Below are 23,033 nucleotides of genomic sequence, written 5' to 3' on the forward strand. Positions count from 1 at the left end.
TAGCTGAGTATAAAGCAGGTATTGTTTAAAAAATCCAGTACAAAATGTTTGGTTAAAAAAATTAAATTTAATAAAAAACCAAAAAATGCATAAGAATAAACTGAACAGTCACAACAAAAGATACCGATTAAGGGTCCAAACCTAAACAGTGTGCATTGGCTTATCTCTGGCATGCACTATCACAAACATACTGTAAGGCACGTCTGTGGCCCTCAATACCAGTAAGCGCCAGTGGTAGTTCAGCGCTGGTTAGCGTTGGGCTAGTGCTGGTTGACTGCTGCTGCTCAACTGCTCCGCGGAGAGGTAGATGAGGGCATGGGGGGAGGCGAAGAGGAGGTGTGCTAGGGTGGGCGGAGGGCAAGGAGAGGGTGGGGAGGAGGTGTGCCAGGGGAGGGAGCAGGGTGGGAGGGAGGCGGAACCGGTGGAGCTTTGTCTACACTTGGGTCACCATAGAATCGAGTAGCTTTACCCAGGGAAGGGGACAAAAGTCCCCTTCTTCTGAGGAGTTGCCAGTGCTACCCAGAATCCGCTCAGGATGCTGCAGCAGCCATTTTTGGCACTGCTGCAGCCCCTCACACTGGGCAGCTCAGGATTGTGCTGTAAGTCTGCAATCGTACACTATGTTCCTGGGAGTGAATACAATGGAACTTACTTCAGAGTAAAGGAGTAGATCCATAGGATTTTATTTATTCAGAACATTTCTATACCACCTTTCCCCAGACTGCAATGTAAATCAAGTAATACAGATTTACATGTTTATTCCAAAAAGAATTGATTAATACAAAATCCTAAATTGTCCTCCGCTGAGCAGATTATTGCTCCATATCGCTGAGCATATTGCCTATGCCTCCTGACATTGATTTTCCACCTCTCCAGATGGGAGTCTTTCCTTGCCCTACCTGAGGACACCAGGGATTGAATTTAGGGCTTCCTCTACCACTATAACACTGCTATAGTGTACCACGAACCTACAGCCCCAACCTGAGCAGAAACTATACCTCATTTTGGAAGTAAAACCAGAGCAATAACCTGATTTTTTTTTTAATCTTTTAACTCCATTCTTCTTCACCATTTCTTACAGGTGGAACCAACTGGACCTGGCCATTGTTCTGCTCTCAGTCATGGGCATCACACTGGAAGAGATTGAAATCAACGCTGCCCTTCCCATCAACCCCACCATCATCCGCATCATGAGAGTGCTGCGCATTGCCCGAGGTTAGAAAAACAGAGAGAGCCCCAGAGCACAGACTGACAGACAGCTGCCTTTGGGGGTTAGAAGGTACTAGTAAGAGGGTAGTTAAGGCAGGACTTGAAATCATGGAGCCCCTGTGATGGATCACATTCTGCTAATCATGTTCCTGATTTTGTGTAATTCGTTCGTTACTGTGTGCGTGCAAGGACTATATAGTGACAGTCATCTTACTCTGGTTTATCCAGTGTGACAGTTGTGTGTAGTTATAGTTATAATTTGACCAGTTTGTCCTTGGAACGTGATGAATGTGCAGCCACCATATTCTGAGCTCTGAGTGAATTTTGAAGCAGGCTTTCCACACAGGAGCATGCTCAACCAACTCAGCTATAGCACATCCTCAGTTTGCCAGTCATAATTAGGATGGATTCACACGTATCACATGAATTCACATGTATCTGTACTAGAGATGCTCCCAAAGTTGCAAAGAATTGGGGCATCTGGAGTACAAACGGGGGTCCTCCCGGCTAATTATGAGCAGAATCTAAACCTTATCAAAACTGAGAGTCGGATTATAATTAATTAAATCTCGTTTCGCACAGACAATTACCTAGCAGTGGTGGCAGCTTTATTATAGCGGCATAGTGGGTGGCAAAATCATTGGTGCTGAAGTTTCTGAGGGCTTCTGGAGCTCTGGGAAACGTCAATACTTGTGTGCTCTGCAGTGTGCTGCTTGCCAGAATTGCTAGAAATCACCCTACCTTGGGGCTCCTGAGTGCTTGCTGTGGACTTGGAAACCTTGGAGCACAACAGTTCCTGGCCATCCTAGCCTCTTTTCACCTTCCAGTCCCAAAGCCACCAACAACTTAATTAAAACAAAATTTCAAAAACAATTAAAACACTAAACTCAGCAAACCAAAAACTGACAACTCAGTATTTTAGCTGGTTCCATTCCAGTGCAGGGAAGCTTGCCCATTGCAAAATCCTTCACTGCGCAGAAGTGGAATTTTGGTGTGTGTAGTGCTCCGACAGATGCATGTCCAAAGGGGTTTTATCTAGCAATGCCCTTATTGGTGCCACCTTTCCCCCTCCATTCCCCATATGATGAGAGTTAATGGTTCTCAAAACTTTGCTTGGGAAAAGAGGAAAAGAAAAGAAAGAGTATTATGGTGGGAGTCAAATGAGAGAAGAGCAGGAAGAGGTCTGGCACAGAGAGACATAGGAAGGGATTAAATGTAGATTAGCCAGGCTAAGAAATGAAGCAAGTGGGTAAAAATAATGAGCTGGGAGTTGGTGGGAGGGTTCTTTAATGCATTTCATTAGGAAAGCAAGTCAAGAGCAGATCCCCAAGTTGATGTGCTGCCAACGTGAGGAAATGAATGCCAAGGCTGAGTTGCTGCTTTGCTCTCCTTCCTGTTTCAGTTCTGAAGCTCTTGAAGATGGCAACTGGGATGCGGGCCTTACTAGACACAGTTGTGCAAGCACTGCCCCAGGTAAAAGAAACCTTTTCTCATGCCATTCCAGAGTCCAAAGTGTTTCATTCTGAGATGGGCTGCCTTGCAACAAGGAAAGGAAAGCAGGCCTGTGCTCCAGTCCCAACAGCCACTCTGTTTATTCAGAGAAATAAGAACACAAACACAGTGTTATCTTCTTGTTTCCTTTCTTTTTGAGAACTCTTTCTGAGACCCTCCCTCCCTTCTCCCAAAAAGACATCCAATGCTTCTTTTGAAAAGTTACATTTCAAAGTTACATTTGAAAGTTACATTTCAAAGTTACATTTCCCTGGGCTACCTATGGTGGGGTAGAAATATACAACTTGGCCTCAGGGCATAGTATAAGAGAACATGATGCAGCCACCTTACTGTGTGCAACCTCTAGATTCAACTGCTTCTGAGTACTAGTTGCATAGGAGCAATGTTGAGAGGGAAGTACTGTATGCCTTTCTCTCCTGTTTGGGGGCTTTCCAGAGGTAGCTTGTGTTTCCTCACTGCAGGAATGGGGGACTAGATGGGCCTTGGGCTCATGGGACTCTTTGTGTAGGAGAGCTCTTAATCAGCAGTTGGCACGGTCTGGTTGCATCTTCTCCCATTTGTGCCTGTTAATGAGTTCTAGACATCACTCTGGCACAGTGCCATGCCATAGTGCAGGACACTGGGAGGCTCAGTGGGGGATCAACATGAGATGGAGGGTAGAGAAGTAACGGACATGAAAGAACTTCTATAGCAATGGGGAGCCACTGGGTTCACAGCAGATCAGCTCCATCTCAGGGTAGACTGCAGGTGCCAGGCACACTGATGCAGAATACCTGCCACTTGCAAAAACTCTGCAGTTGCTCAAGAAAACTAATGTCCATTAGACGCCCTCATTTTCATTTCCCATTTCAGGAAGAGAACCCATCTTCAGGCAATTAGCTCTTTATCCCTTAGCTTCTTTCCTCCATTTGAGCCTCATTTAACATGGCACTTTTACACAGTGTTAAATGATATTGCAGCTACTTTCCTTTTGTGCGTTTGACTTTTTTTTTTTAATTCCACTATGCCCTAGGCTAGGTGCACTCTGTGCTAAGAATACATACATTTTGTGCTCACATTTTTTTAAAATGCAGATTTGCAGGAAGTTACTAAGTTCTGCAACACGTTATGATTTTTGTAGTGTAATAATCTGAACTATTTTTGGCCCAATTTTATCTGACTGACTGACTGACTGACTGACTGACTGACTGACTGACTGATTTTGGCCCAATTTTATCTAACTGGAGAGCTGGCAGAACCTGCGTTCTGCCAGCATAGGCTGCTGCAAAGCAGCCTTAAAGCACTTTGGAGCAGCACAATCAACCTGCATGCCAGTGGAAAGGCTGAAGCCTTCCTGCATGTGCCAGTGGATGTCGGAAGGCCCACCAGACCAAGCAAACCTAGCGCAGGGGGTGGATCAGGGTGGGGGGAGGGCAGGGAGGAGGTAGAACAGAATGGGGGTGGAATAGGGTGGAGATGAGCAGGAAATGGGAGGATTGGGCCTGGGAAGAGCAAATTTGGTAGCAGTGCCTGCTGAATGCAAACCCCTTCCTGGGCCTGATTCATTTGCATGGTCGATGTAGACCTGCACTGGCAATATCTCTGGTGCAGGTCTGAGTTGACCCATAGTGGCTGCTGGGGCTTATCCTTGGGCCAAGGGGACAAATGTCCCGCTACCCCAGGGGAGACATCCAGCAGCCAAAACTCTCCTGTGCGATGCAATGGAGGCCAGTCTGCTGCATCTTTGAGTGGGGAGTTTGACAGAGGATAAGGATCTTTGACAGAAGAGCAGAGGGTAAGGAGCATCAGCATATAACCTTCTGTGTCTTCTGAAGGTTTGGCAACAGCTGACTTCATTTTTTCCTGCCCAGCCTCTTCAAGAATGAGGGCTAGAAACCAGCTTTTTCAAAAATGAGATTCTCAAGGCCGAACTAGACCCTATGTGTACTGTCGCCCTGATGCCCCTTTTGAATAGCTGCTTTCAGAGGGGCGATTGCAATCAGAGAAGCAGCAAGCGGGTGGACGTGGACATTTAAACTGTTTCCTAGCCCATGTTTTCCTGTTCCCAACCTGCTCCCCCACCATTCCTCAAACCCTAAAGGAAACTGAATTTTTGTTTCATAAAGGTCGTCAGGGTGATATGTAACAGGAGCTTAAATTTACAGAAATTTATAGGCATTGTGGGTATTATTGTGGGTATCAAGCCAAGAGACGGCCTCTTCAAGATTCTCCCCAAGATTGGATGTCCACCCAGGCTCCTCAGCATCATCAGATCTTTCCACAAGGACATGAAGGGCACTGTTGTCTTCGATGGCTCCACATCAGACCCTTTTGACATCCGAAGCGGAGTGAAGCAGGGCTGTGTTCTAGCACCAACCTTGTTTGGGATTTTCTTCGCTGTCCTGCTGAAGCAGGCCTTTGGAACTGCAACAGAAGGCATCTATCTCCGGACCAGATCAGACGGAAAGCTCTTCAACCTCTCCAGACTGAGAGCAAAATCCAAAGTCCAGCTGAAATGTCTGCGTGACTTCCTCTTTGCCGACGATGCAGCTGTCACTACCCACTCTGCCAAAGATCTCCAGCAGCTCATGGATCGTTTTAGCAAGGCCTGCCAAGATTTTGGACTGACAATCAGCCTGAAGAAAACACAGGTCATGGTTCAGGATGTGGACTCACCTCCCTGCATTACAATCTCTGAGCATGAACTGGAGGTTGTCCATGACTTTGTGTACCTTGGCTCAACGATCTCCGACACTCATTCTCTCGAAACCGAGCTAAACAAGCGCATCGGTAAAGCAGCTACCACATTTTCCAGACTCACAAAGAGAGTCTGGTCCAACAAGAAGCTGACGGAACATACCAAGATCCAGGTCTACAGAGCTTGCGTCCTGAGTACACTTCTGTACTGCAGCGAGTCATGGACTCTTCGCTCACAACAGGAGAGGAAACTGAGCGCTTTCCACATGCGCTGCCTCCGACGCATCCTCGGCATCACCTGGCAGGACAAAGTTCCAAACAACACAGTCCTGGAACGTGCTGGAATCCCTAGCATGTATTCACTGCTGAAACAGAGACGCCTGCGTTGGCTTGGTCATGTCGTGAGAATGGATGATGGCCGGATCCCAAAGGATCTCCTCTATGGAGAACTCGTGCAAGGAAAGCGCCCTACAGGTAGACCACAGCTGCAATACAAGGACATCTGCAAGAGGGATCTGAAGGCCTTAGGGATGGACCTCAACAAGTGGGAAACCCTGGCCTCTGAGCGGCCCGCTTGGAGGCAGGCTGTGCAGCATGGCCTTTCCCAGTTTGAAGAGACACTTTGCCAACAGTCTGAGGCTAAGAGGCAAAGAAGGAAGGCCCATAGCCAGGGAGACAGACCAGGGACAGACTGCACTTGCTCCCGGTGTGGAAGGGATTGTCACTCCCGAATTGGCCTTTTCAGCCACACTAGACGCTGTGCCAGAACCACCTTTCAGAGCGCGATACCATAGTCTTTCAAGACTGAAGGTTGCCAATACCTACCAAGCCAAGAGGAGGATGACAGAATTACCTATGATGGATGTGTGACTTTAGAAATGGAGACTTTTTTCCTTTGCTACTTTGGAAAGAATTGTTAAGGAAGGAATAATGGCAGCCCAGAGCTCTATTGATCATAGATCAGATCACTCCTCCAGAAATTCAGCAATCTGTCTTGTCTGAAAATGAACAAGAATATGTCAGATAAGCTGTCACTGTCTGTGAATGAGGTAAGGCTGTGAGTCTGCCTTGAACAGTTACACCTGAGACTTACTGCTTGCAGTGCTCTTCCAGAGCCAGCCCATTCATGAGGCCAACTTGTGCTTGGCGGCACAGCTTCATGCCACCGAGCACTGTCGCAAACGTGCCATAAGGCATGTTTGCAAGCCTCTCCACCAGGCTCCTGCCCATGCTAGCCCAGTGCCAGTCGGTGCTGGGCTAGCGTGGGGCTGTCGCCCAGCCTCCACGGCTTGACGGTCTCATGGACCACCGAGCCACGGCACGGTAAGCAGGGGAGGGGGCGGGGAGGAGGCGTTCCGGGGAGGGGGGTGGCCAGCAGGGGCGGAGAAAGGGCAGAGGGAGGCATGACGCAGAAGCGTGATGTGGGGAAGGGGGCGGGCTGGAGGTGTGCCAGGGGAGGGAGGGAGGCGGGTCCACGGAGCTCTGCTCCGCAGGATCCAAGGCACTCGTGGACGGCTCCGCGCCCTACACGAGCGCCTTTACCTTGAGTGAGTAGCCCCATTGCAGGGGTGCTTACCTTACCCAGGGGAAGGGGACAAAAGTCCCCTTCTCCCAAGGCGCCTCCCACAGTAGTCCAGGGTGCACAGGATCCGGCAGCAGCCGTTCTCGGTGCCGCTGAACCTGGGCCCCCCAGGAAGCTCAGGATTGGGCTACCCGTGGCTGCCTTAGGAAGCAGATTGGTGGGGCACATCCACCTCCACTGCTGCTGCTGCTACTCCTCCAGCTCCCTAGATTGGAAAAGGAAGAGGAAGATGAGCAGAAGAGGAAGTGTGGAGAAGAGAAGAGTGTCTCAAATGGTAGGCTAGATGGAGACATTTTCCTCTCCTCCACACTTTCTCTTCTGTTCATCCTTTTCAATTCAAAGGATGTAGGAGGAGCAGAGGCCGGCACATCACCTTTTATAAGAGGGCAGCCTTTGGTATGTTTTCTCAGCTGCCGTGGTCTTTGGTCTCGCATTTAGTCCCATAATTAGAAGTGGGGTTTTTTTTCACTGATAAAGAAATAAAAATACATAACACTGCTTTCTGTACTTCTCATTTTTGTAAAAAAACAAAAACAAAACAAAATTTGCACACACACAAAAATTCTCTAACACTTCTACATGCATGTGGCTGCATTTACTGGCACTATACCACCTATATCACCCACATAGTACACTTTTAAAGTGATTAATGTTTACAATTAAAATTTATAAAAATATGCCCTTGGAATAAAAACACATAACTCTACTTTCTGTGCCTCAAACTTTGGAAAACACCAAAATCCTTGAAAAAATAAAACCTATTATTATTATTATTATTTATTATTATTACCACCTTACTTGCTTTCCCAATGGGCCCACCTCTACCCAATTTTCATCCACCTCTACTCATAATGCAAGACAGCTAATGCTGTACCAGGTTGTAGACTGATGCTCTAGCCTTCTATGTGGTGTGTACAAATAGATAGAAGGACCATCCTTTTGTGTTGTGAAAAAAGTCAACACAACACAAGATTCCTGTCCTTAGTTTAGAAACAGGGGAATTATGGCCCAGAAAGATTGCTGTTCTTGAATTCAAATTCGTGCCAGAGCCTGGAGCTGACCTTGAACCTTCCAGGTGGTCAGTCAGGTGCCTCGGGCACAAGGCCCTCAATCCTCCCAGCTTTATAAATGTTCAGAGGGAGAATTCACACAGTCCTGCAGAGGCGGTAAAAACCTCATGCAGCCACCTCAGTTTCACATGAGCAGCCACTTGTGTAAAATGGCTCTGGGTGAAAATTGTCAAAGTTAACACCCGTGAGAAACTGGTCAAAACCAAGATTTTCTATTATAGAGAAACATCAGTGATTTTTCACTTTGGGGGAATTTTTTGACAAATGACTCTCCACTTGACTCTGAGGGCCAAATTATGTGTTACATTAAATGCATCCTAAATTGATGGGCTTAGCACAGGATCAAAGCAAAAAGTGCCCCATTGGTAAAAGTGCCCCATTGGTAGCTGCCTTGGATGCCCTTTCGGGGAGAAAGGCGGAATATAAATAAATAAATAAATATTAAAAAAACTCACCCATAAAAATTGCCATTTGATCATACTGTTTGTGCCCATATGATTTTTGCACCAGGCCAACTAGCAGCTGGGAGAGGAATGTTTTTATGGGGGAAACAGAAGAGTACATAAAACCCAATCTATGGTCTTGGTCTGAGTTGGGGGCCTTCGTGGCAGTGACACTCTAAAAAGAAGCTTAGAGGCAGAAATGCAATCATACATTTCACATTTCACTTACAGTCATTCAGTCGTGTTGCCAGCATCTAAAGGAGTGTTCTTGGCTAGCCTGTGCTGTGTTGCTGTTTAAGAACTGGAGGAGTCTTGATAGAACAGAATCATTTTCTGGGTCTTCCTACTTCTTTCCCAGGCAAAGGGCAGTGTCACTTAATAAAGTTGCATTATAAAAGGAGTAATGATGAAGCCACTGTCAAGGCCACATTGAGAGTTTTACTGAAGACAGTAATAAAATGTTCCCCATTTAAGTGATTGGGTTGCAATTCCATTTTTTGCCCATTTTTGACTCTTCAGGGGACAACCAAATTACCAATAACATTTTTATGTTCTAGTTAAGATTTATTAACTATGGCAGAACAAGTACTTCAAAAGTACATCCTTCTCCCTGACATGTTCTTGTACAAGCCTTTCACTGTATGTCCTTTTTTCCTCTTTCTTGACCACTTCTACATAGGTCATTCTTCAGGGAGCAGAGATAGTTCCCCTGAACATCAGATCCTTGCGAAAAATACAGCATGATATCTCCAAGCTGTACAAAATGATGTCCTTACCCAACTGCAGGACCTTCTGAGGATGGGGGGGGGGGCTGTCATTGTTTTGCTAACTGCATCATTCCTACTATGGGAAGCTTCCTGTGTTTCTGGGCTACACACACAGCCTAGCAAACTCAAACATGGCTCTACAGTTGAGCAATGAGGAGATTGTGAATTTGTGCAAGGGATAATTTAAAAGATTTCACATAATCAACATAAACTGTTCAACAGCACATGCAACAGAGGCTCCCCCAAATCCAAATGTGTTCAGGAAGGCTTACTGTATATTCATTAGGGCAAGATGCAGCATTTTAGGGCAGAACTGCAGCTCTAAAATCTTCCTTCCACACCTATATAATGTCCTATGAGAGAAGAAGAAATTCATGCATTGGTGAGTTGAGATTGTATGGATACAGTTTCCTCCATCCCTGGTTTTTCAGAAACTAGCTCAGGAATAATTCAGCCAATGTTTCTGCACAAAGCCAATGTTCCCACCCACCCCACCACTATGGCAAATGGGACCTTTGAATTATTTGTGAGAATCACAAGCTGTGAGTAAATCCCACCATACTGTAGCAGAACTGGACTGAGGGCCCAATCCTATTCAACTTTCTAGTACAAATGCAGCCACAATGCAACCCCAAAATAAGGGAACTAATGTCCCCTTATCTTGAGGAGGCCTCCATGACTGTCCCCCCAACACAGGCTGCAGTTCAAGTCCCATAGGCACAGCTGCATCAGTGCTGGAAAGTTGGATAGGATTAGGCCCTGAGTTGTGGGGTGCAAAATCACAATTTTTCTTGTGGGTGACTTTGACCCATTTAGGCAGCTTGTGTCTTCATAGTACTCTGAAATTCTTCTAAAGGGAGTAAATAAAGAATACTCAGGTTGTTGATTGTGTCTCAGGTGATTTGTTTTGGCTGACACGGTTTGATTTTCTTCTAGGTGGGGAACCTTGGATTGCTCTTTATGCTCCTGTTTTTCATCTATGCTGCTCTAGGAGTGGAGCTCTTTGGGAAACTTGGTAAGTTTTCCAACATAAAGTGCATTTAGGTGAGTCACAGAATTCAGGAGGCAGGCAGGATTCCCATAATGCATTAGGCTTCACATTAACTGAATCATAGAGCTGGATTTCTTTGTTCTCTTCAGGAATCTAGTGCATCTTGTTGCATGTTTTATTGGCCCACGCTTAGTCTGTTTCATTGATGAGTGGGTCTTGCCTTCTGTGCCGCTACCTCAGTGAACTGGGAACACTGTGATTTCTCTTAAATATGAACCCTGCAGAATGCTCAGTAGGGGCCTTTCCAGGTGAGCATTATGTTGTGCAGAGAATGCAGTCATTACGCGGTTGCTGCAGGCAATTCAAAAGCCTTTCTTCCAGCAGCAAGTGTCTTGTATTTTCCTAACACTCGAACCGTGTACCATTGCTGAGAAAATGAAGAGGAGGGTGTGCCAGTGTTTTTCGGAAAAGGGCTTTAGTTGCTCCCTATTTGTTTTTCTACCTAGTTGCTGGCAAAAGCCTCCTTCCTTTTTATGCTTTTTCTTACCACCAGCACCTTTGATGCCATCACTACACACCAAGTGGGTGAAAAAGATTCAAAGGACTATGCAGTATAATTGAAACAGCTAGAGAAAGTGCAAGGACCATCCAGTGTCACACAGTGCCAGTGGCAGATTCAGTCCTGGCCAGATTTGCCAGGTTCAGCTGCTTCCGCTGCTTCCTTGCAACTTGTTTTTTGCAGTGATTCAATCACTTCCATGTTCATTTTGATACTGGACTATTGGGACTGCCACAGTATTGGATGCCAGATTATTGGGATTTTACTGTGTATTAAATGGCAATGTTTGCAGATTGAAGTACGCTGGTGACACACACTTCTTCCCCTTAAAATCCCTCCTTAAACTCATAATATCCTTTTGGCTAAACCTCCCAATCCTCCACTGAAATGCATCCCAAGTCAGTTGGACATCAGTCTGGGGTATCAGTGCCACAGACAGGCATTCTGAAATAGCAGCCACAGAAGAGGGAGGAGTCAGGATGGGGACCACAGTGTGAGGAGAAGGAAGGCTTTAACACTTTGGCCTCACTGTGGTTCCAATTCAGATTGCAGCTCCTTGTGACTGTTATTTCTTCTGGGAGGGAAACTTACAGCCCAATCCTAACCCCTCCCCTCCCCCCCACACACACTGATACAGCGATGCTGAAAAGATGTATGCTTTTCAGGAGGCAGGTGGATCAGGAGGCTTTGGAAGGGAAATGGGGTTTAAATTCCCTTACAGTTCCATAAGCCTCCCACTCCACAATGGGTCTCCTCAGACTTGCACCCGAAATTTTGCTGGTGCAAGTTCAAGAGAAATGGAGCAGGGAGGCTGCCGCTAAAGGTCATAGGATCCGGCGTTCATCATCACCAGTCTCTGGCTGATCTACCCCTTGCCTCAGCCTCCCCACCCCTTGTTCCTCCCCCTTCCTTGCTCCTAGGAGCGTCGTCCTCTCAGCCCTCTTAACTGAGGATTAATGAAAGCCAAGTTTAAAAAACAAAACACCTGTAAATAGGGCATGAGAAGCTTGACTAGAATAGAAAACCATGGCAGGAACTAAATGAAGATCACTTACTGTTCTCCCCCCCCCCCCATTCTATATGAAACAAAAACAGAAACAACAAGCGCATGCATTGATTGTAGCATGCAGTTTGGCCCTAAGCCTTATATCAAGTAGTTGCTTGGAATCTGTTATCTTAAGTGGATTAGATGTCCAGGACCTTCCTTTGTAACCCTTGCTGGCTCTGACTTCATTTGCTGTCTGCGGCCTATGCATGTAATAGTCCATTAATTTTAATGAAAACACAACATTTTTCCAGGGGATGGTCCAAGAGCAATGGAAAAAATATTTTTTGGCCCTTCCAAATGTAATAAGGGAAGACAGAAACTTGGAAAGTAACTTACATCAAATATTGCAGGAATGCCATTTTTTATACTTATGCATTCAGGATATTTTCCAAAGTTTGTCAATTCATTCTGAAGTTAATCGTTTTAGCCATTTCAGCAGGTTGACCAAAAGAAGCATGCAAAAGCTATTTTTGTATACTGTTAGCTTTGTTATAAGCTCAGAGTTGAAGTGCATTATTGCAAGAAGTCATCTTTTCAGCTTTGGCCTTTTCTGAGAATAATATAAATCAAGAAAGTGGCACTAGGAAGTGGCACTCTCTTGTTCTCTTCTGTGCTCCCTGGTGGGCCACTGGTGGGCCACTGTGAGATACAGGAAGCTGTACTAGATGGTCCTTTGGCCTGATCCAGCGGGACTCTTCTTATATTCTTATAAATCTCTTCTTTTCAGTGTGCAATGATGAGAACCCCTGTGAGGGCATGAGTCGCCATGCCACCTTTGAGAACTTTGGGATGGCCTTCCTCACACTTTTCCAGGTCTCCACTGGTGACAACTGGAATGGAATCATGAAGGTAAGTTAGGCTGCTGATGGAAACTGGCCTCAAGAAACTGTCCTGAAATGAAAAACAGATCAGTGCTTATTGGCAGTGTGTGTTTGAGAGAAAGAGAGAATGGGTGTTGTGAAGTATCTGGACAGTGACAGTAGGGCATGTATACCTGGGATTCCTGCAGAAGGTCATCTGGTAATATTCAGCAATGTGGAAGGAGAATGGAAGAAGGGATTTCTTCTTCATATTCTCTGGCTGCAATCCTATCCACACTCACCTAGGAATAAGCCCCACTGACGATAATGTGACTTCTGAGTAGAGGTGCATAGCCTTGAGCTCTCTGTGCAGTCACATATAGTGGAGTTCTGTGAACACATAGACCTGACCTCAGAAGTTTCCTGAGCTTTGTTTAGCATTCTGTCCCTACTCCGGAGTGTATTGTTTGTTAGAATCTGATCTAAGTGACCATTCAAAGACAGTAACAAGAATTTCAGTGCTTTGAACATGTCTAGCTGCTCCAGAAAGTTTGTGTGAACAAACTGATTTTAAGAGAACAGCAGTGAGCTCCACATCAAAGCATCAGTGGTGAATGTTCCAGATGGTGTGTCAGGGTGGAAGGGCACACCCTTGAATAGTTTGGTTCGGAGAGCCCACCACTGTAGGGAATGTAGTAATTGGTCAAGAATGACTAGCAATTTTTGTTGACAATGCACTTGAGAGCTGAATACCAAATGGGTTTGTAGAGACCTCACATGAAAACATGCCAGTTGACTCCATGTGACAGCAGCAGTCAAAATGCTGGGTTCAGTTTTGGGACCAGTTCTCTTTAACATCTTCATCAATCATTTGAATGAAGGGATACAAGGAAGCCTCATCAAATTTGCTGATGACACCAAGCTGTAAAGAATAGCAAACACAATAGAAAACAGTAGAATCATTCAGGAAGATCTCGGCAGAATGGAATACTGGGCTGAAACAAATAAGACAAAGAGCCCAGTCCTATTCTCTCCCCCCCCCCCCCGGGTGCAGCAGCACCAAAAAGGCTACCACTGCATCCTGGAGGGGGGACAACAGTCACTGAGGTCAGGGTAAGGCTGTGAGGTGTGGGAGGGTTTACTTGGATCTGTGCCAGCAAAATCACTGGTGCAAGTAGAGGTGACTGTGGATCAGGCCCAGGAAGGGGGTAATGATTTGGTGGCCGCTTCTGCCACCAAACTCACTCCCTTCTAGAGTCCAATCCTCTCTCCACCTGCCTCCATCACCACCCCATCCCAACCCCCCACCACCTGCCTCACTAAATTGTTCCACCCTCATTCTGCCACCTCCGTTGATGGGTCCATGGCACTCCTCCAACAAGCACAGGAAACCTCTGGCTTTACCACCAGTGATCTGGCAGCAAACAACTCCATACACTGCCAGAACCACTTTTGCAACTCCAATAACAGTGATGGAATGCTAGCTCTGCCAGCACTATGAGCCCATCGGACTGGGCTGGAAGTTCAACAGAGACAAATGCTAAGTTCTGCACTTAGGCAAAAATAACCCAAAGATGCAGCTATAGAATGTAACAGGGTGAGGGAAGGGTGAAACCGGGGCGGGGGGGTTGGATCAGACCCAGGAGGGGGCAGGATTGGCAGAGGATTGACCTTTCCCAGGCCTAGAAGCCCTGTTTCTCGAATTTGTGCCAGCTATTTCACTGGCGTAGATCCGAGCAGCCCCATTGGGCAGGCTGGGGCTCAACACAGGGTAAGGGGACAAAGGTTCCTTTACCCCAAGGAAACCTCCAGCCTGTTCCTGACCAGTGCTGGATACACTGGATACAGCATGGAACGTATGGTCCCACTGTGCCAGCGCTGGAAAGGATTGAGCTGCACAAGGGTTAACAACTCAATTCTACTTCCCACCATCTCATAGCATGCGGCACTGCTGATGGTGCTGAAAAAAAAATATTTTTACTTACCTCCCTGTTGGCTCCCTGACTTCCAGTGGGTCTCCTCGGACCTAACCACCTATTTTTCTGGCATAAGTCCAAGGAAACTCAAATGTCAGGCTGAGAAGCAAACTCCTGGCTGCCACCAAGATCGTTCCCCTCTCATGTCTGAACCACCCCATTTCAGCCCATCCATTCCCAATCCTTACCCAAACCGCCCCTGCTGACACCTTATCTGCTCCTGCGGGTCATCTGCTTGTCACTGGCACATGTGCAGGGCCTCCAGCCATTTGCACCAGCAGCTGCAAAAGCACATGACATCAGTGCGGTTTTTGCACTGCTGAACATGGCTTACATTGACAAATCTCATGATCCATCAGCATAAGCCCAGCATTGGACTGGGCTGTAAGATTGCTTTGGGCAGATGGTGCATATTCAGAGTATTATCAGACCTTTGTGAGATCTGTATTTGTGAAGCAGGACCTGGCAAGTGGAAAAGGAAGGGAAGGGAAGAGAATTTCGAACCTCCTAGCACAGACCGATGTGATTATCCTTCTTACCATTCTTAAATAAATTGCCATTCTGAAGTATCATATAACAATTGTCTATGTGAGTGTTTCTCAAACTGTGATTCAGGACTCACTAGGTGGGTCGCGAGCCAATTTCAGGTGGGTCCCCATTCATTTCAAAATTTTCAGTATTTCATTTTTAATATATTAGACCAGCGGTTTTCAACTGCTGTGACGCGGCACACTGGTGTGCCACGAGGCTGTCTCAGGTGTGCCGCAGGATCAGAGCAGGCAGGCAGCAGCTGCGCATCTGCATGCAGAAGAAGTGGCTGCTTTGAGCCTCCCGCGGCAGGGAGAACAAGCAAGGGAGCAGCCAGGGAAAGGGCTGGTTGCAGCTGCTTTGCATCCCATACAGCAGCTGAAGAGTCCGCTTGGAGCTTGCTCCTGCTACTGAGCACGACTCAGGCTGCAACCTGATCGTCACTTTCCTGGGAGTAAGCCCCATTGGCTACTATGGGGCTTACTTCTGAGTAGACATGCATAGGGTTGGGCATGAAGGCGGTTGTTGTCTGCCTACGTGCTGATTGCCCAACCAGAGAAGCCTGGAGGAGCCAGGAGGTGGGAGCTGCAGAGTGAGTGAGAAGAAGGAGCCAGAAGCGGGCACGCAGGTACACAGCGAGCAAGTCTGCTGAGGCCCCCAGCCTAAGGACTGGCTGGCTGAAAAGGGTCCCTGAAAGTCCCTTTTCCTTGCCAGTTTGCCTGCAACTCCCCAAAGTGACCCTCCCTGCACTTTGGGGCTTTTAGAGGAAGGGCGCTGGGCCACTATCCTATCCACACTTTCCTGGGAGTAAGCCCCATTGACTATAATGGAGCTTTCTTCTAAGCAGGCATGCATAGGATTGGGCTCTGGGGGTGCTAGCCCATCCACACTTACCTGGGAATAAGCCCCATTGACTATAATGGGGCTTACTTCTGAGCAGGCATGCATAGAATTGGGTTTTTGGTTGCACTCTTTTTTTCTCAAATACACAAGCAGGCAATTGGCACTTCTCTCTCCTCTTCTCCCCCACCCCCTTCCCCAGGCATATCCCCCCCCCCAAATCTCACAATCACAGTTGGCAACTCTCTTACTGTCCCTCCCCTCACTTGTCCGCACCTTCCAAAGATACAGAATCACTGCCTCACATTCTCTCTCCCCCCCAACCCCCAGTTTAATCCTGCACCTGTTTCAATCTATTCTCCTCACCCGCTATGTGATCAACCTGCCCTGTCTTTGCCAACACTTTCTGGCACTTTTGATAAGAATCTGAACATAAGATTTTTCATCCTTTTCAGAAACCACATATACTTCCCTCCCCGTGCTTCTTGTCAATTTTTTTTTTGTCATGTAATGATTTAATTGTATTAATTTTATTAATTCAAGATTAACTGTAATGTAGTAATTTAATGTAAGTAAAAAACTGGTAGTGTGCCTTGACAATTTTAGTGCCTTGTCAGTGTGCCATGAGCTGAAAATGGCTGTATTAGACGATACTACCATGATATGTGACTGCATTTGGGGAAATGTTACATATCTGTACTTTTAACAGACTACTATGTATATGCTTTTAACAATTGGACCAGAACTATGCCACAAAAGCACATGGATGAACTCTCCTGAGGGGTGGCATGGACCCCAGAAATCCCCCCTACCTTCTCATAAACTCTCGCCACTTAAATTATTATTATTAAAAATATTTATACAACACTTCTAAAAAAAAAGTCTACAAAGTGGTTTCCATAGTGATAGGAATGAAAGATCGCTTTCCATGCTAAATTGCTGACCCTGCGCAATATATCTTTTCAGAGGAGGAAAACAGGAAATTTTCCCAACAGTTTCTTGAGGGCATAGACCTGATTAAATGTTTTAAACAAACACAGTGAGCAGGATCAAACCACAGTGGGAGTTTAAACCACAACTTAACTGTAGTGAGGCTGGGATGGTTTGGAATAAATGTGTGGCCAGTTGGGGGGTTAGATGGAATTGACTGGTATTAAAATATCAACCAATCAGATTCCAGGAAACACTGGGAATTACAGAAGTGAGGAGGTTCAGTGTCCAGATTGCTTTATATATTGAGGGGACTAACAGCCCAGTCTTATACTCATGATCCACAAGATGTTGGGTCCTCTGCAATTGTGTTGACTTCCATAAAGCAGTCAGCACCTATTGCAAAAGGCACTCTGACAGTGCGTGACTTAGCATGCTGCCAGCAGCATCAGTGGCCTGACAACACATCTCTCACTGCTGGATGATTTTGGAGAGAGGGGATGGTGGGAGGGTGGGTGGTGTGTGGGGCAAAATGGTGGCAGAGAGAGGCGGGGATGGGTGGATCGAATCCCAGGAGCAGGTGGAATCAGCAGCAACAGCAGTGCCGATATCCTAACCCCCTTCCTGGGCCAGATCCTGCGGGTTGGATCCAGCCAACAAAATAGCTGTCGCATGTGCAAGTAGATGGCTCTGCTCCATGGACGCCTACCTCCAGGTAAGGGAATTATTGTTCCTTTACCTAGAGGAGACCTCTGGAACCACCACTACCTTACAATAACATGCAGCGGTCACCATTTTGGCATTGCTGCATCGATGGGTGGCGGAAAGGATCCAATTGGGTCCTGTTGTTGGCATCCTTCAGTCTCGGAAGACTATGGTGTCACGCTCTGAATGGTGGTTCTGGAACAGAGTGTCCTCTCCAGTGTGCGAAGCCTGGGTAAAGTAGGTATGGAGGATAGGCTGTTACCCATGCAGCAAATCCCCCCTCTCCACGTCGCTGAAATGGTCCAATGGAAAGGCAGAGGCCAATACGGTTGGTTCCAGCAGCGTCGCAGGAGTTGCCAGAACATGACTGTGTTCAGCCATGAACTGCCTCAGGGACTCCGGCTCCGGATTTTGCCTCGAGGTTGACTCCTGAAGCCTTTTCCATAACTGGATGTAGCCACAAGGCAGTGGAGGTTTGGGATCAGAGTTTTCCTTCTCTCAGATGAGCTGCCTTCCCAGGCTGACGAGTCCCATCTACCCGGTGGCTGTTTAGTCGCCTCTTATGACAAGTACAGCCAAACGGAGGGCCTATTCTTATCCCCAGCCCCCAGAATAATTGGGATAATTGGGTCCTAAGTTCTGTGTAACATCGCTATGTGTTTTGACTGTGGAAGCAGTCATTACTTCAGCCTTTTCTTACTTCCTCTTTATATGTGTGTGTCGTGGTGGTGTTCCATTTGGTTTTCTTCCCCCTTGGGCCTGACTTTAACCCTCAAGGACACGCTGCGTGACTGCACCCATGATGACCGGAGCTGTCTCAGCAACCTGCAGTTCATCTCGCCCCTCTACTTTGTTAGCTTCGTGCTCACGGCCCAGTTTGTCCTCATCAATGTAGTTGTAGCGGTCCTCATGAAACACCTAGACGACAGCAACAAGGAAGCGCAAGAGGATGCAGAAATGGATGCCGAGATCGAGCTTGAGATGGCCCATGGGCTGTGCCCCCGTACCTCTGCCTCACCAGGTTCTGGGCATGATGGAGGAGGCGGGAGAATAGACCCCGAAGGACACCTATGCATGGCATGTTACTCTCCTGCACAGGTGGGTGGAACTTCTTTTGCTTTCTAGCAAGTCTTTGGCACATTGCTATGGGGAGAGTAAAGGCAGCTCAGTTGACTAACTTGTTCTGGTGGGGAAAATTCAATATCGCACGGCAGGCTTGCATTCAGCTGTAAGCTGGGTATTCTGGCACAGTAACAGTCACGTAGAGCCAGCACTTGGAATAGCAAGGGGTGCTGTACAGGATTGAATTCAGGATGCTGTGAGAAGTCCAGGGTCAGAACAAAAAGGGCTACTTAGAAGGCAGGGTTAAGGTACATTAGTTGGGGTATGTTAACAAAGCATAGAGGGGGTTCCACAGGGCAAGGCTGAGGAACACTTGCAAAATTGGGATAGGAAACTTCCACTGTGCCCCTCCCTGCACTGTAATTGACCATATAGCCCCTCCATTTTACATAAACATGCAGGACCACATTCTGCCTCCTCTTTCATATTTCATAAGTTCATATACTTCTAGTAGCCGTCCAAATTTTAATGTGGCTGTTCGCAGTGCAGGTTGGCAGAAGGTAGCCCTGAATTCACACAAAAGAAAACAAGCAGGCAAAAACTTGGAGTTCTTAAAATAATTTCTCCCATCCTCCCCCCTTTCTTGTCCCCTAGGAGAACTTATGGCTGGACAGTGTCTCTTTAATTATTAAGGACTCCTTCGACGGGGAGTTAATGATCATCGATAACCTATCGGGCTCCGTCTTCCATCATTACTCCTCGCCGGCCATGTGCGAGAAGTGTAACCATGACAAGCAAGAGGTAACCTGCGTGCGAGGATTTGGGAGGGGGACCCCCCACGCGTGCAAGAACACACAGGCATACCCTTACGCACTTGAGATCTCCCTGGGATGGTCTCCAGGTTGTGGATGATGTAGACAGAAGCTTTGAGTTTTGTTGCCAAAGTGCATTCCTGAAGTGGCATCCTTGGCCATAGGACAGGTATATTTGTAATGGCAGAAGGCGGAACCAAAAGATTGGACCAACAAGGAGGGCATAAAGAAGCATCAGCACTGGAAAGTTAGTTAGGGTTGGGCATTGAGTCTAACTTCATCATATACCTTTCTGAGGTTGGCATATGTGCTAGCAATTTGGATTGGTGGTATACAGAGGGCTTAATTATCCTCACAAGTTCTGTTGACGCATAATGGCGCATTGTAGCTTTGAGCATAATGCATTTTTCTCTTTATAAATTTCTCAGGTGCTTCTTTTTGTACTGGACTTTAAGTGAAATGCTGACACTTTTTGCAAAATAACAGGACTACAAGATTACCTGTTCTAGAATTTGTAATCAAATGAAATTTTAAATAGTTATGGGTCAGGAAAGGCTGTCCTACAGTCTTTTGTTACCCTGTTATCCTGCACATGCCTGATCTCGTCTGATCTCAGAAGCTAAGCAGGGTCAGGCCTGGTTAGTACTTGGATGGGAATACCGGGTGCTGTAGGCTTATACCATAGTCTTTCGAGACTGAAGGTTGCCAACCAACCAGTCTTTTGTAGATTTAATGTCTCCATCCCTTGGAGGGGCACAGATAAGGGTGTCTTGATATGAAATTCAGTTATGAGTGTGATAGCTGATGAAACTAGTTAGTTGAATGTTTCCAGACAAGGAGCAGTTTTACTATGTGTGTATAGATATTGTGGCTGGTAGTTGTGTCATTTGTTGATGTGGTGTAACTGTGGTCTTTCTTTTTTTTTTTCTCCTTTTCTTTTTAAATGTTTGGGTTGTTATTTGTACTGGTAAAATCTTCCATTTTACAGAACTTTGGACACAATCCAGTACACCAGTAAGCAAACGCAAGTCCCATTAATCTCAATGGGATTTAAATGCACATAGCTATGCACTGGATTGTGCCCATCATCCATAATACTCTAACCAGAGTAGTTCTGTAGATAGCTTCCATGGAAGCACTGCACTGTGGTGTTAGTAGTATGAAGATTGCAGTCATTGTGTCCTTGTGCTGAATTTCATCATGGATGATAGATTACCCTCTTGGAAATCTACTTCAGGCATTGTTTCCATTCATTCCAATGAACGATCAGTCTGAAGGAGTCCTAACATATGGCACTGCCACTGATTCTGTTATACTTCCTGTCCAAAGCCATCAGCTCTCCATATCATCCTTTGTCACTATTTACATGCACCACATGCATTCACAGTTCTGTGCAAACACAGGAAAGCAAGAACCTTGCCCGAGGAGCCCTACAAACTAGGACAAGATAATACAGATAAAATACAACCAGAAAAGATCAGCTGTCAGAATAGATTAGCAGGAGTTCTCCAGAGACCAGCACTAAATGAAAGAGATACCTTTTGAAGAAGAGGATAGGTAGGCTGGGTCATAGGGAAAAAAAAATAAGAGGAAAAAACCACTCCAAAATGGAGAGGAAAAGCTAATCCAAGGAATGAAGCAGGAGAAAATGGAGGGAGGATGACGGCATGTAAAGTTAAGATGGGGAGGAAAATGAGCAAAAGATGAAGGGGATGAATACTTGAAAATGAGGAAGAGTATCTTGTTCAGTAGAATGAAGAGAACAAGGGGGAGCGGAATAGGGACATGGAATGACAGTGAAGTACAGGATAATATTTTGGGTTCTGGCCCTAGCACACTGGAATTAGGAAAAAAGAAGAAGAAGCAGCTGGGAAACTAAAAGGGAGTAGGTGGAAAAGGCCAAGGCAAGAGGTGATCAACTAAATGAATTTGATATGGATTTTATAAAGCATGGTTGTTGCTGGTGGAACGGAGGCATCAGCATCCTAGCCTATTTTACTAGGACAGACTTTCCTTTCCACAGACTGGGAGTCTTTTTTCTCAGCTGACCCCAGAGTAGAACTGCCGTATCTTCTGTCTGAAGCTTCCCTGTCTCTCCACCCCTAATTTACAACTCGAGTCATGGAGCATGGTGCCAAAATTCCTAGGGCTGGATGAAAGATCTTCTCTCCACCTGTCTCCCAAAGAAGATATTTTAGTGAATGCTTCAACTGGGACAATCCATGAGAAATTCCAGACTCTGTTTTTGTTTCATTTTTTTTCTTCCCTTCCAGAAACAAGCTCTTATCATCGTATGCAGAATTGGGTTAGGACTCCATAAATCTCATGTGTTTCTTCTTCCCTTCACACTATTCCTTAGAGGAATATGACTGGTTGAGAGATGGAATCAAGTTGTGTTATGTGATGGTTTTTTTCCCTTTACTGCAGGTCCAGCTGGCTGAAATGGAAGCCTTATCGCTCAACTCTGATAAGTCCTCTGTCTTGCTAGGGGATGATGGAGATAACCACAGTGCTGACCAGCCAAGCCCTATGGAAACTAAGGTAAAAGCGTTCAGAGACCTTCTGTGCACATACTCCAGTGCTTGAACTTCACCATATTCCAAGAGTCATACAGGAGCAAAGATATATTTTCTCCTTAGAGGAAAATTCTGCAAGGTGGGGAACTGGGGCAGGAGGAAAGGGAGTGATGATCTACCATGACTGAATTGATTAGATAGCATGAGTTGAGTACAGGTCCAACCTTGTTATACACTGAGTTTTTATACACAAATTTGACTCAACATGAATGGCCACTGCAAATGAGAAGGAATGTGCTGATCCCTGAAGAAGTGGAAAAACACATCCCTTTAAAATCACAGTTTTAAAAACCGCTTTTCTTAATGTTGTAGAGAGATAGTCATGCAATCTATTACAGGTCTAATTATCCATGGATTTCTCATCCATTGAAAAATCCATAGATTTTTCTGACTCAAAACAATGAGAAGGGTTCTTAAATTAAAGGGAACCAGTCATTTAACAATAGCCTCATTAATGCAAGAGAGGGCAGCCGGCTGACAATCCAACAGTTATTCTCTCTCCAGGCAAAACAGCTTCACTCCAAGGCACGCGACCCCTCCCTTCCCCCTGAGCATGTGAAAGAAAGATAATCATTTTGCATTGGTGAAGAGAGGGGTTGTTGGCTCCAAGTGAAGCCTTTCTAAGTGCCTGGACACAGACTGATTGATGGATTGCCTCTATCTTACATCATAAAGGTCAGCAAGACTTTTTAAATCAACTAGCAAAAGGACATTGTTTTTTAAATGGATTTGCTTTAATGCGATTTTTGCCATTCATGTGAGTTCTGGGAACAGAACCCTTGCAAATAATGAGACTCAACCTGTACCTTCAGAATTCTGATATAGCAGAATGAGGAGAAAACGTAGGGACCAGCAAGAGTGCAGTTCCAACAGTTCTCAATTCCGCTGGCTCCAGCCTAAAGGGAGTACCTTGTCGGGCCTGGCCACTCCTCCTAGGCCTCTGGAAA

General features: G+C 46.1%; 1 protein-coding gene across 1 annotated transcript in view; it reads left to right on the plus strand.

Moving 5' to 3' along the window:
* The window catches only part of CACNA1I (calcium voltage-gated channel subunit alpha1 I), a 301,200-nt gene that overhangs the window by 267,059 nt on the left and 11,108 nt on the right, over positions 1 to 23,033 (plus strand). Inside the window, exons 27-33 of the mRNA XM_066634415.1 lie at positions 1,082 to 1,215; positions 2,612 to 2,682; positions 10,196 to 10,274; positions 12,585 to 12,706; positions 18,414 to 18,734; positions 19,353 to 19,499; positions 21,938 to 22,051. Of these exons, the coding sequence (XP_066490512.1) occupies positions 1,082 to 1,215; positions 2,612 to 2,682; positions 10,196 to 10,274; positions 12,585 to 12,706; positions 18,414 to 18,734; positions 19,353 to 19,499; positions 21,938 to 22,051 (988 nt within the window). The remainder of the gene's footprint in view (positions 1 to 1,081; positions 1,216 to 2,611; positions 2,683 to 10,195; positions 10,275 to 12,584; positions 12,707 to 18,413; positions 18,735 to 19,352; positions 19,500 to 21,937; positions 22,052 to 23,033) is intronic.

This window comes from Tiliqua scincoides, chromosome 7 (genome assembly GCF_035046505.1).
Source record: "Tiliqua scincoides isolate rTilSci1 chromosome 7, rTilSci1.hap2, whole genome shotgun sequence".
Lineage (NCBI taxonomy): Eukaryota > Metazoa > Chordata > Lepidosauria > Squamata > Scincidae > Tiliqua > Tiliqua scincoides.